Source organism: Delphinus delphis, chromosome 3, assembly GCF_949987515.2.
Source record: "Delphinus delphis chromosome 3, mDelDel1.2, whole genome shotgun sequence".
NCBI lineage: Eukaryota > Metazoa > Chordata > Mammalia > Artiodactyla > Delphinidae > Delphinus > Delphinus delphis.
In genome coordinates, this window is record NC_082685.1 from 116,713,908 (window position 1) to 116,728,093 (window position 14,186).

The 14,186-nt window shown below is 43.2% G+C and overlaps 2 protein-coding genes across 3 annotated transcripts in view; one reads left to right on the plus strand and one right to left on the minus strand.

The window, feature by feature from the left end:
* The window catches only part of PTCD2 (pentatricopeptide repeat domain 2), a 28,656-nt gene extending 18,688 nt beyond the window's left edge, over window positions 1-9,968 (minus strand). The window contains exons 1-4 of the mRNA XM_060009335.1: window positions 9,849-9,968; window positions 8,475-8,567; window positions 4,693-4,822; window positions 433-550 (exon numbers count right to left, since the gene is read on the minus strand). Coding sequence (XP_059865318.1) covers window positions 433-550; window positions 4,693-4,822; window positions 8,475-8,567; window positions 9,849-9,963 — 456 coding nt within the window. The 5' untranslated portion in view covers window positions 9,964-9,968. The remainder of the gene's footprint in view (window positions 1-432; window positions 551-4,692; window positions 4,823-8,474; window positions 8,568-9,848) is intronic.
* The window catches only part of MRPS27 (mitochondrial ribosomal protein S27), a 100,437-nt gene continuing 96,089 nt past the window's right edge, over window positions 9,839-14,186 (plus strand). Inside the window, exons 1-2 of one of the 2 annotated variants that reach the window (XM_060009334.1) lie at window positions 9,839-9,926; window positions 10,042-10,149. In XM_060009334.1, the coding sequence (XP_059865317.1) occupies window positions 10,077-10,149 (73 nt within the window). In that variant the 5' untranslated portion in view covers window positions 9,839-9,926; window positions 10,042-10,076. The remainder of the gene's footprint in view (window positions 9,927-10,041; window positions 10,150-14,186) is intronic. The other variant, XM_060009333.1, reaches the window with a different exon arrangement.

Below are 14,186 nucleotides of genomic sequence, written 5' to 3' on the forward strand. Positions count from 1 at the left end.
AGCACTTTACAACATAGCCTTCAACCAGAAGTAAAAATACGAAAACTGGAGAGAGGCACAGGTGAAGAATAGGAAAGGCAGTCTTAAAATGACAGCCTGCCTCAAACTAGCCCCCACTAAAAGCTCCTCAAAAGAGAAGATGTCAGTCCCAGGTGGACACACATCCAAGGTAGGTAGATACCTTGTAATCTGTACTTACACCTCTTCCACACCTCTGTATAAAGAGGCCTACGCCTCTTCGTAGGCAGTGACTCCAAGGAAACCTTAAAAATCCAGGGAAGAGCTCATTCCCTCAACCCAGCAGCCTTTCTCTGAAAATCGAACCCAGGAATAATGTGTTTAGAAAGCTGCCCTTCCTAACATCACCGAAAACACCCCATCCTCAGCGCAAGGAAGTCACCATGGCAGGGAAGGCAATTGGGAGACAGTAACCTGGTCTTTGATGAGCTCCACTGCAGATTCCTCGAGATCCAACTCGTAGCACAACCTCATGAAAAGTGGTCCAAACTTGTACTCCCCCAAAGTGATATTCCTGTTCTCTGCATGGTACCTGGTAAACAAAATAATTCAATGAGCCAAACAGTGGGACCTGAGGAAAGACAGACCGTGGCATGCACTCTACTAGGTGCTGGGGACACAGCAAAGAATGAGGTCCTCTCATAGTCTGGAGGGGAAAGTGCAGAATTAAAGATGACCAGAAGAACCCTGGCAAGCAGAAGTATACTAGGCATTTAAATAAACAAACAAGGTCGTTAGAGGCCCACATACTCTGAAATAAAAGAAAGTAAAAACACAGATTGTAATCATCTCAATTTACCAACAACCTGCTAGGACTGAATATGAGCATATGTCAGGGAATAGCAGGGGTCTTGTATCTGTAAGCCCGGCAGAATTGACTGTCTCCTTCCATGCTCCTGGAGAAGAGCAAGGAAAGGAGTGGGGTGATGCTGTGTCCCCCTCAAGTCTGGCTTTATCCCCATATGGGATGGCAAACGACCAATAGGTGCATTTTACAATTAAACCAATTTCTCTGTTTTTCTTGGCTAAGGGAAAAGTATATGTGAACTACAATCACCTAGCCGAACAAATTAAATGCAGCTTTGAAATTTTAGTTTTAGAAAAAGGCTAGTTTCAAAGACAGCGATGTTTTATATGTATTTGGCTTGGGATTTCTACAAGCAGCCAGTCTGCCAGTTAGAACTGCAGAACTGAAAATTGCGCCCATAAATTTCCTTTCAATAACCAACTCCTCCTGCTTTAGACACCAAGAAGACAATCTGGTGACAAAACAAGTACCTCATGATTGCATGTAAATCAGATTTTAGGAAGCTCTGATTTTAAAGAACAGAATATTCTTTTACCTTCTGCTAAAATCAGTGAGGAAAGTCATAATAGCATATGGATAGTCTATTTTAAACATATGTACTGCCAAAAAGAATGAGTGTACTTTTAAAGATACATTTCATAATCCAGTTATAAATGTTACAAAAAATATTCATTGCTTCATTTACAACAGTTATGAATTAACTTATTATATCAAAATATCAAGTTGTATACCTTAAAGATATACAATTTTTATTTGTTAATTATACCTCAATAAAGCTGGAGGAAAGAAGAAATAATTAAGTTATTAAAAGGCAAATATAGTGTCGTGATTAAGGATTTTTAGACTCTGATTCCAAAATGACAGTTCAAATCCCAGCTGTTTTACTTACTAACTGTGTAACCATGAGCAAATTAATTAATGACTCTGTACCTCAGTTTCCTCATCTGTAAAATGGAGATAAGAAAAGAACTCAACTCAGAGAGTTTTTGTGAGGATCAAATGAGATGATATGCCTGGCACACAGTAAGCCTTAGACATATGCTCCCTCTTATACAATGTAAGGCAAGTTGAGGGGAACATCTTTAAAAATCAAAGTATTTCAGGGCTTCCCTGGTGGCGCAGTGGTTGAGAGTCCGCCTGCTGATGCAGGGGACACGGGTTCGTGCCCCGGTCCGGGAAGATCCCACATGCCACGGAGTGGCTGGGCCCGTGAGCCATGGCCGCTGAGCCTGTGCGTCCGGAGCCTGTGCTCCGCAATAGGAGAGGCCACAACAGTGAGAGGCCCGCATACCGCAAAAAAAAAAAAAAAATCAAAGTATTTCAGTAAATAATCTCAAGAGAAATGTGTGCCAGATTAAAAACAAAAATGAAAATTTTCCTAACTTAAATGACACACTAATAAAAGTGCTAGAAAGTCACAGAGATAGTTAATATCACCTCTTCTTGACAAGAAACATTCAAGTTAGAGGATCTAAAACCCTTCTATAAACCAAACAACAGCATGTGGTCCAGACTATGAGGAGATTCAGTTGTTCCCCATTTTTGGCTCAATAAAGAGCTTATGTTCTGGTTCGTTGCTCTTTTTCCCCAACAGGGGGTCGCCTGTCTCAGGAAGAGAGAGAATAGGTTGGTTAGGGCGAGGATGGACCGCCCCCCGCAGCTTGTCCAGCTGTCCACAAGTAGAGGGAAAGGACAGCAACCAGGCAGAAAGTATTAGCATCAATAAACGGATTATGAGTCATACTTTGAATGTTTATGACAAAAATAAGAGTGGAAGGAGCATTTAGAATGTTATCCTGTTTTGTTACTCTTGTAAACATCTGATAGCTTTGGGCAGTAAAAAGAAAACTGAGAGTAAAACGAGCCAGAGGGTCTCAAATGATTCAACTGTATGAAACTGAAATAGCAGGTTTAGGTTTGCAGATATAGTGTGACTGTGAATTAGCATAATCCCTTTTGGAAAATAATCTGGCAGTCTGTATTGACAAGCTTTAAAAGGTGCATGCCCTCCGATCCCCAAAAGGAAATAAAGAATAAATTTTATGCATAGAGTTTGCTCATCATGGCATTATTTATCCTGGTGAAAAATTAGAAATAATTTAGATGTTCAACAATAGGGGCACAGTTAATTAAAATACCTAACCTATAATCAAACAGTGTATAGCCATTAAAATATGATTCCTAGAGTATTAACAGGCAAAAACATTTATGCTACAATGCTAATTAGAAAACAAGAAAATATCATTTTATATACACAGTAATAAATACAACTATGTAAAATAAACCCTAGCTAAACCTCAAAATCTTTGCATGAAAAAAAATCAGTGAGAAAATGTATCAAAATATTAACAGTGGTTTCTTGGATGTGGTAGACAGGCCCCAAAGTTGGCCGCCATCATTCCTCCCTGTATGTGTATGCAGCTCCGTCCTTCCAGAGGTGGAATCCTTTCCCCTCCCCGTGGATCGGGGCTGGCCGCTAACTTGCCCTGACCAAGAGAATGGGACGGGAGTGAAGACGTGCCAATCCTCGGCAGCTCCACAAGGCCTGCAGCTTCCACGCGTGCTGTGCGCTAGTGCAGCTCAGGCTGGACTCGTGAGCAGTGAGATTCTACCAGCGAGGGGAGGGGCTGCATGCAGGGGCACTGAGGCTTCAGGAACGCAAGCGAAGCCTTCTCGGACCTCCCGGCTCAGCCTACCAAGCTGACTGCAGGTGTGCAGGTGACTTCAGCTGATAACAATAAGAACTGCCCAGCTGAGACCAGCCTCAGTTCCTGACCAACAGAGTTATGAGAAATAATAATCAGTCGTCATTTTAAGTCATTAAGTTCTGGTGTGGTTTGTTATGCAGCAAGAGACAATCGAAACAGCAAACTGTGTGATGTATGCAGTATTTCTTCTTTCTACTTTTTCGTGTTTTTCAAAGTTTCAATGAAATTTGCATAATTCTGTTTTTCTTTTCCTTTTTAAAAATAACATTAATTTTTTCACATTATAAAATTAATAATGTCCCTTATAGACAAGTTTGAGAAATCAGAAAAGTACACATTTAGACGAACAAAAAATATAATGTTTCAAAGAACCATGGTTAACTTACGGTATGTATTCTTCCAGTATTCCATATATGAATACCTCGTATTTTTCTCTGTAAATGTACAGTATAAATGCAGCTTCATGTATAGAAATGTATCTTTAAAGAATGGTGAAAGGAAGCTGTTGATTTGGTGCCATCCTGCTCCCAAGTGACACCTTTGCTCGGTTGCCTAACAGCAGACTGTGATTACATATGAGTTCCTGCTGGCATGGGGAAGTCTGATAAGGGATCAGAGACAGTGAACGGAACAGGCATAAGCCTGTAGGGGGGAGGCTAGTTCGGAGTCCACTGAAGTGATCCAAGTGAGAGGCGTGAGGCCTGAGCTAAGACACTGGTAATGGGGACAGAGAGAGGAAGGCTAGGGATGAGAGACACCGCGGAGCAGACGCAGGAGGAGGGCAAATGAGATCGGGGGAAAGAATGACTGGTCAGTGTGACAGCAAACACAGCAAGAGGAAGAAATCTGTGTAGGTTGAATGTGAAGACCTTGGGAACATGTAAGTGGACTTGGTGAAGAGGTTGGTGATCTCCTGGAGCATGAATTATCTGTTTTGCTATCTTCGGCACCTGGCATGTAGTAGGAACCCAGTAAGTGTTCGCTGAATGCATGAATGAATATAAATGGTGGAGCTCAGGGCAGGCATCTGGACAAGAGATTGGGAAGTCACCAGTTTAGAGGTGAGAGCTGAAATCTTGGAGGTAGATGAGATTGCTCAGGAAAAAGGAGAGCGTAGGAAAAGACAAAGGCTGGCAGGATTTTAAGGAAATGCCTCACCTGTAAATGACATTTTTAGCCAGCTCCACATCGTCCCAGCACTCACACAAATGAAGTAAGGTTCTCAACTCCTCTTTCAAGATGAGCTTATTCTGGGTCAGTTTCTCTTCCAAGTTTCTCAAATAGGTTTCTGGAAGAAAGCACAGTGTGGTGGCCATCACTTAGGCTGTCTCAGACCGTCAGGAGGCTGACCTCAGGGAGAAGGGGAGGCTAGAACCTGGCACAATGCAAAGAGCCACTGAGGGGGGCTCACGGCCATGCAGCTCCCGTCACTGGCTGGTCTCGAGAGCAGAGTGTCAGACGTGGTGTATGAAGCAGCGAATCTGTCACAGGGCGCAGGTCCAAACCTCACTCCAGACTTCCCAACACAGAATCTCTGGGAGGAGGAGCACAAGAATGTGCATTTTTGATTACCTGGGTGATGCTTATGCACCGTAAAGTTGGAGAACTAACGTCCCAGAGGCTTAGCCCAAAGAACTGTATCTACAGGTGACGCATGAGAAAAAAAAAACTAACCAAGATATCCAAACCATCAGTTGGCAGGGCACCTAGCAGGAAAACTGAAAGGAAAATGTCGTCAACCCACAACGGATGACTCACATGATCCAGGAATACTTCAAGTCTTTTTCACTTGATTCAGTTTTACCGCTTTTTCATTCCTCCTGGTCCCTCTCTACTCAGTTGTTAGAAAGCATGCCACAGTACTGCATAAGGCACAGGGGGTAAAAGAGTCCTCCCAACAGCAGCAAACCCTCTTTTAGTAATAGAATCATTTCAAGGTGATCACGCTCTATGTCCCTCGTCTTGTATCTGATCAACTGTGGAGACAATCAAACACCAACAGGAAACACTGCTTCTTGGCATTAGGAAGGGACTGTATTTTTGGCAGAACATAGGGTGAGATGCAAGGCAGCCACCACGCAAACATCTGCTTTCCAGAAGACAGGGCTGTTCTCAGTATCAGAAGCTGCGAAAGTCTACAGGATTTGTTCCAAGGCCCAGAGCTCCGAAGGAATGCTGCTTAAAGGGATGGCACAATATACATTAAAAACACAAGATCGGGAAGCTGAGGCAGACACTGCTCTTGATTTACAAGAAAAGAAGGTCCATTAGGTTTGAATTAATGCAACGGACCTTCCAATCTCTATTTGCAGAATCGTGTAATGGTTAAAGGTTTTAGAGTTGGGAAGACATGAGCTGAAATCTGGGCTCTGCCACTTGCATGCTATGGGGAGATCTGGGGAGGCCTGTCTCTGAGACAAGATTCATGTGTGAAGTGAGGGCCATGATACCTACCTCGTGGGGTCATCCTGAGATAATGTACGTAAAGCACTTAGCACAGGGCCCAGCATGTAGTAACTGCTAGGAGATCACAGACATATTGTTCTTATTTTCATTCCTCTGTCATGAGGATTTATTCTATTAAATATTTCTAAACATTTTCCAAGCTAAAAGACTTTAATGGGACGTCTTTACATCTTGTACTTCTTAATACTTAATAAGTCCAAAATTTCAACAGATGTAATGTGTATTTTAAAACAAATCCATCAAAATTAAGTGCTTATCGTATATTACAGTCAGAGGTATCCTTCTTTGTGTGAGAGACACAAGGAAGGATAAGGTATGGTTCCTACCCTGAAAGAGCTTAGAGTCTATTTGAGAAGACAAGATATATCTATATAAAGCTACCTGAAAATAATGACAGAGTAGGTGACATGTGACAGTATAAACATAACAGGAGAGAAGAGAGAAATCAGGGCAGCAGAAACAGACCAGGTCTGGTGCAAGTGGAGAGGTACCAGAGAGGAAGGAAGGGGCTGAGTAGGGTTGGCAAAGCTGAGGGGCTGGGGAACTATCGGTATGGGAATCAGCATGAGAAAAAGCACAGAACTGGGGGAAAAGGTGGTGAGGGGAGACCGTGACTAGATTAACAGGAAATCACACTGGTTCTAGAAAGGGTGAGATCCACTGTGGAAGAGCTAGGAAGCTGGAGGGAAGGGGCAAGTTTGTACATGATGTGGTATATAACAGAGTACCATTGTGGGTTCTTATAATGATGAAATGTGGACAGGATTTTATAAATACCTGACAGTGGAGTAGATTGGCACTCATTATATTAATTGCCTTTTAGAACACATGCACGACTGTCACAGCCTTAGAAAGACTATGACAACTGGAATAACAACTAGATAGTGACACGAAGCCCTAACTGCGAACTTTACAGAGCTCCAGACGACCTGGGGTAAGAAGAAAAGACTGAAGTAAAATCTAGATTGAGTCTACTAAAGTGAAGATTAATCTATTTTCCGTCACTCTTATCTTCTTGTTCTGTAGGTGGTTTTGTACAACAGCCTGATAGCAGACCAGTGAAGGAAGACTGCTTTCTGGAGAGATGAGAAGCAAGGAGTGTTCATTAGGTGCTCACAAACATCTGACAGTGAGAAGGAGGAAAGCTGGAAAAGTAAGTAGGACAAACAAAAGAGTTGTTATTAAAAAAGAGGAGAGGGCTTCCCTGGTGGCGCAGTGGTTGAGAGTCCGCCTGCCGATGCAGGGGACACGGGTTTGTGCCCCGGTCCGGGAATATCCCACATGCCGCGGAGCGGCTGGGCCCATGAGCCATGGCCACTGAGCCTGCGCGTCCGGAGCCTGTGCTCCACAACGGGAGAGGCCACAACAGTGAGAGGCCCGCGTACCGCAAAAAAAAACAAAAAAAAAACCAAAAAAAAAACCAAGAAAAAAAACAAAAAAAGAGGAGAGGCTTGCTGTGTTTATAAAGGAATCTGAAGTACTGGGAAAAACTCAACGTGCAGGAGAAGTGGGAATGAATGCAACAAGATTTCTCAGATGCTGAAAGGGAATAGGACGTAGGGTGGTGGTGACGTGTTTTTAGCTTTTTACAATAAAAATTTTCAAACATACCTAAAATTAGAGATGGGCACCTCCCATGTGCCCATCACCCAGCCTCAACAGTTATCAATGTTTTGCTGGTTTTTTAAAGAAACCTTTGTTTTAGTCTACTGATTCTTCCAGCACACAGTAGAAAATATGAAAATGCATCATCATACATTTTTTGTTTCATTTTATCTCATTTATCTATAGATATATATATATGTATACTGGAGATGCAAAGCAAATTGTATTTTTTACTGAGGGTGGCATCAAGAAGTCTGAAAGCCAGTCATGTGGAGCAGTTCTTCTCAGACTTTATTTTTTATTATTATTTTTTTTTTGCGGTACGCGGGCCTCTAACTGTTGTGGCCTCTCCCATTGTGGAGCACAGGCTCCGGACGCGCAGGCTCAGCGGCCATGGCTCATGGGCCCAGCCGCTCCGCGGCATGTGGGATCTTCCCGGACCGGGGCACGAACCCGTGTCCCCTGCATCGGCAGGTGGACTCTCAACCACTGCACCACCAGGGAAGCCCTCAGACTTTATTTTGCAGACAAATTGTCTGGGGCCCGAGATTTGGCATTTCTATCCACCTCTCACTTGCTGCTAATCCTTGAACCTCACTTTGAGTGGCACTGATCTAGAGGACTGGTTGCAGCACTAGTTTTAGTATTTCTCTGGGGTCCTGGGAGAAGGGACAAGAGAAGAGCGGTAGACTCTGTAATAACAGAGTGAGGTGAAAGGGGCATGCAAGGTCAGACTAAGAAACTAAGAATAAATCATCTCAGTTTCTTCTGTGAGATAAGGTCATTGAAGAAGAGACTGAACAGGGATAAAGACAGAGGGAAGTTTAACGATAGGTCAATGAAAGAAGTAATGAAATAGATTTGATTACCTTTGGTGCCAGGAAGATTACATGCAACAGCCACCTTCTTATGCTGAAAGTCCTTTAATTTCACAATATTGTCTGTAAGTAGATATCTTTTAGCTAAAAATCAGAGAAAAGAAAGTAAAATCATCTTGACTGTTTTATACTTAGCAAATAACGTGTAGAGCTTGACTGTCTCTTTCTAATAACTGACCTTCAGTTAGTATAAATAACCCACCTAGACAGGTACAAATAGAATAGTCACCCTGGTGGGGAAAAAAATGTCCAAAGTACCAAAGAATGCAAATCCTCCACAAGACAAGTTTTGTCTGTGTGTGTGTGTGAAAGGAGCTAGTGATTAACTGGGTATGGGGATGGGTAGACAGGAATTTGGGATCTGAAAGACAGACAGCAAAACAGGTATATCTAGATTTGGTTTAAACAGGTAGAAGCATATAGGGTAGGGGAAAAAGCTATAGTGTGACCATTGGAATTTCCAGGACTGTCGACAGTTTGTGAAATGAGGCGTTATGGCCTCTCAGATTTGGACTCTTGGTATCCTCTAGATACATCAGGAATCACTGACCACAACTTAGCAGAAATGATCAGTTGAGGAAACATCATTTCTTTAGGATGCTCGGCTGTGCATGAACTGGAGCTTGGCCAAAGAACCGTCCACTACAAGAGCTCTGTGTACTACAGTAACAATGTAACAACAAAAATTGCTGATTTCTAGAGAGGCAGTCCAGAGAAGGGGTTACAGTAGGACTGCCTGTGTTCAAACCCTTCCTCTACCAGTTCCCTCTGATCTTGGGCAAATTACTTAGCTTTGCGGTTTCCTCCTCTGTAAATGAAGAATAGTACCTCTCTCACTGGGTGATGTGAGGAGAAAAGGAATGAATGTATGTAAAAGGTATTACAGGAAAGCCTGACACGAAGTGTTAAATATTATCACTCACCAGCATCTTCAAATTTAATCATTTTCAAAAAGATATTAAGGGATAATTTTACAAATAAAGAAACCTGCTCAGAGTCTTTCAGACTGTTCGCTACAGAGCTGGACTCCAAACTCATAGTCTTTGACCTCCCCTCCCAAACTCTGCAGGACAGTACACCCAAGGGGGAGGGGGTGTTCCCGGGGCGCAGCACAGCTCCATCCGAGGGAATACTACAGTCCCCAGGTCAAGAGCCCAGCCCATCTGTCCTTTGATTCCCAGGCACACGGGCGTCCACGACATCCAGAGGCCACCACTGTACCCACGTGCAGAGGGCAAGTGCATGCTCGATTGCTCTAGGCCCCTGAGTGAGGCGCCGTTATTTCTCCAAAGAGATGCCCGCTGAGGTGTAAAGCTCGCTTCTGTCCCATCCCTCCCCTCCTTCACGGCCCAAGGCCTAGGATACCTCCGAGAGGGCAGCGGCTGCAGGTGGAGCCCAAGCCTCCCAACCCTGGATGCACCAAACTCCGCAGCGCCTGCAGCGGTAAGACTTGCTTCGGGGGCAGAAAGGCGGCCGCCATACTGTTCCGGGCTGTACCAACTGCGGGAGCCGGGGGGGGGGAGCGTGGACTGTTGCCTAGCCTTTCCTCCGCCCGCAGTCCCCCTACCGGTCATTCCTTTGGTATGCTCCAAGATGGCGGTCCACGTGGTGCGGCGCGGGATCCTCTGGGCGCGGAAAGTGTCGCTGCCTCAGCTCTCCGTGACAGGTTGGTGGCTGCTACCTTCGTGGGGCTGCTTCATTAGGCCCCTGAGAACTCTGTTCCTTGAGTAAAGGGAGCAGTGGGCTTTTAAGGGGAGAGGAAATGCTTCTGGGATCTAGTTGCTGGAGAAACCCATGGAGGTGTTTGGTAGCACAGAGAGGGGAGGTAAGGTCTATGACCCATCTCCTTCCCTAAAATAATAGTGTCTGCCTATCCAAAGGTGTGAAGAGCAGAGGAAGTCCGGGCACGAGAGCTTTTGCGTATGATTTGCCGGGTTTGTGTGTGAGGGTGGTCATCTCTTTGCTGCCCGTGAAAAGCCCAAATGTGTCCCCCCTGGGGCTATGAAATTTCTCTCCCTGTTGAGTTTCCTTAGAGGGGCGTCATAAACGTTCTCCTCAACACCTGACGTGTGGCCAGACCCTTGGTTTTCACTTGGTGAAGGAGTTTCTTACTAATCTCTGTTTACCTGATGACCTTGGGCGCAACTTTTGATTGACTTTTCTTTGCCCAAGTTTTCCTTTCAGACAATAAATGCTAATAGTTACTTTTAAAGTACTTTGATATCCGAATGAATGACGGCTCACTCAAAGCCTGTTTACAGGACCTGCTGATGAAGACATTGGGAAAAACTTTTTTAATTCACAGAACCTAAGTCCTGACAGATGTATCTGATTATATGATTAAAATACAATAATCACAATTGATTTTTCCAATGCCTATTATCTCCTCTTTCCAACATACCTCCTCTAGCCCCTGTTAAAAAGCAACACACAGTTTTGCCCACACGCCTTTAAATATCGACGTGAAACCTTATAGCTGGCCACCAGAAGTTTTCTGAGAATTAACTGATTGACCTAGCTAATGAAAATGTTTCATGCCACACATTAGGTAAAGTAGTCTGCACAGTACTTGGCACCTCAGTAAGAATTAACTGTTGTAGCTATTTACTAGCTTGTTTACTTATGTTGTTAGTAAATGCTTTTCAATTTAAACAAGACCTTGGATTGTCTATCAGGGAAAGTATCATAGTTGCTTAGGATATTCGGGAGCAGTCATACTAACGGGAATGGAAATTAGATAAAGGTGAATTGAGAGAATTTCCAGTGAGCATTTTGATCGTAGTTTGAAATGGTGTGCTCATGATAGGTTACACCTGTGCTGTTCCATGGACGTAGCCGGGAGCTACACATGGCTATTTAAATTAGTTTAAATTAAAAAATTCTGTTCTTTAGTCACATTAGCTACATTTTAAGTGCTCAGTAGACACCTGTGGCTAGTGGCTGCTGTATTGAATAGTTCAGAATTGAACATCTCCTTCATTACAGAAAGTTATATTGCACAAGCAGGGGGTTAGACCACAGATGAAAGGAGTCTTGAAATCAGGAACTGAAGTGTATAAGGCAAGTGATATAAGTATGTAGGATAGTACATTATGGACCACTGGGGGTTTGATAAGGAGCTTTAAGTCATCAAAACATCTTGAACCATTACCAAATAAAAGAAGAAAAAATTTGTACAAACTGAGGACCAATCAGTATTTGGAATACTTCAGTGCTTCCACTGATTCTCCCTACAACATAATGGATAAGGGCAACTAAAGTGATCAAGAGGATGAGAGAAAGGTTTATTGAGATGAACTGAAAAAGTGACTTCAGTATATGAAGAGGCTAGAGAGGGAAACTTTTTGGGCACTTACTACATAGTGGACATTAGGCTAGGTACTTAATATATGCCCTTATTTAAATTATGATACAGTATTTCCCTGTTTTACATATGAAGAAAGAGGCTCAGAGACCTGGTGTAACTTGCCCACATTTTTATAAAATTTTTTATAGCAAAGCTAGGATTCACACTTAGACTTTGTGACTCTAAAGCCTATCTGTGTTCACAATCACACTGCTTCCCTTTGGATGGAGAACATGTTTGGAGACATTTTACCAAAGGCCAAATTAACTATAAAATAAGTAAGTTTTTAATAAATAAGTATTTACTAAACTTTGAAATTCTGGTCCATGGAGGTATCTTTTCAGAATTAAGCAGGGGAGATATTTGCTTTTTAGTGGAGAGTTATCTTAGAATATTGTTGCTCTTAAAGTTGACTGGCTGAAGGGTTAGCAGGTTCAGGAAGGGTATATATATGCTCTTGGGTGGCATATACGGAGTGGGATTAAACGGACTCAGAGATCTAAACTTGTGAGGCTGATAACCTCCTATTCCCTCGTTATTTCAATGTTATCTGAGGGTCAACATCGTCATCATTACCTGGGAACTTTTAGAAATGCAGAATCTCTGTTCCCACCCCAGACCTACTGATCAGAATCTGCATTTTATCAAGATTCATATGGACATTAGGTTTGAGAAGGTGATCTAGATTTTCCATTTTGCCATTGTCCACTTAATGTCCTGTCTGGCTTCATAGAAATTCTTTGGTTTTAACGTTAATATACAAACCCCTCAACTACCATACAGAGATGGGAAAAACTTTAAATGATGTCATTTAAAAGTATCTCAGCAAGATGAATACCCTACTTTAAAAGGTTTACAGATAGTGAAATGTCTGTCTATCTGAAGGTGTAGTAATTTCCTGTTGCTGCTGTAACAAACTACCACAAATTTGGTGGCTTAAAGCAACGTAGATTTATTACCTTACTATTCTATAGGTCAGAAGTCTGATACAGAATCTTTTTGTGCTAAAATCAAGGTGTTGAAAGGGGTGTATTCCCTTTAGGAATCTCTAGGGGTGAATCTGTCTCCCTAGTCTTTTCCATCTTCTGGAGACCACCTGCATTCTTTGACTCATCGTCCCTTTCTCAGACATCTTCAAAGCGAGCAGTGGCAAGTCAGGTCCTTCTTATATACCTCTGTCTTTCATGCATCACACTAACAACCTGTCTCCCTCTTCCACTTTTTAAGGACCTGTGATTATATTGAGCCCACCTGGACTTCCCTGGCAGTCCAGTCATTAAGACTCTGCGCTTCCAGTGCAGAGGGCTTGGGTTTGATCCCTGGTTTGATCCCACATGCTGTGCAGTGTGGCCAAACAAACAAACCCTGAGCCCACCTGGACAACCCAGGACAGTCTTCTCATTTTAAGGTCAGCTGATGTGCTAATCTTAGTTCCATCTGTCACCTTAATCCCCCTTTCTCATGTACCCTAATATTCACAGGTTCTGGGGACTAGGACATGGACATCTTTTGGGGGGGACATTATTCTGCCTACCCCACTTGGTAACTCATTCCTATGTTTGTCATTGGTTTCTATTAGGAAGATTTTCCACTTGCCAAATTTAAATTCTTTATCCTTATACCTATTTCCTTTCGCTGTATCCTCAATGGAGGTGGAAAATGATTACTGGTTACTTTTTTTTTTTTTGCGGTACGCGGGCCTCTCACTGTTGTGGCCTCTCCCGTTGCGGAGCACAGGCTCCGGACACGCAGGCTCAGCGGCCATGGCTCACGGGCCCAGCCGCTCCGCGGCATGTGGGATCTTCCCGGACCAGGACACGAACCCGTGTCCCCTGCATCGGCAGGCGGACTCTCAACCACTGCGCCACCAGGGAAGCCCTGGTTACTTTCTTATAAAGCAAAGATTTAAAAGTTCATATATATATGAAAGTTACTGGGCTTATTTTTTGTAAATTTACTAGTTCTAATTTTGTTTTCGGTCATGTGATCTCCTTGAACAACTGCACACAGCATTCTGGCACTCCTGTCTTTCCCCACCATCACCTCCTCTGCTTTTTGTCTCCCAGTTCAAAACTCATGAACATAATTCTAGATAATTGTCTTTTCTGACCTTAGAACAAGGAGGGCTGATTTCTTATGCTAGAATAAAACATATGCTAGGAGAAGAAATAGAGAATAAGTAAGAGAATGTAATAACAACAAATAGAGAATATTTAAGTCACTGGTATCCTGGAGTATATAGGTTAACAGCCCTCTCCTGAGCTCATGCTCACGTAGAAAAGGGCTGCCCTTGTTTCCCACAGAAAGGAGAGATCTACTGTTAGACCTGCGCGGTCTCCTAGGAGTTTCGACTCGCC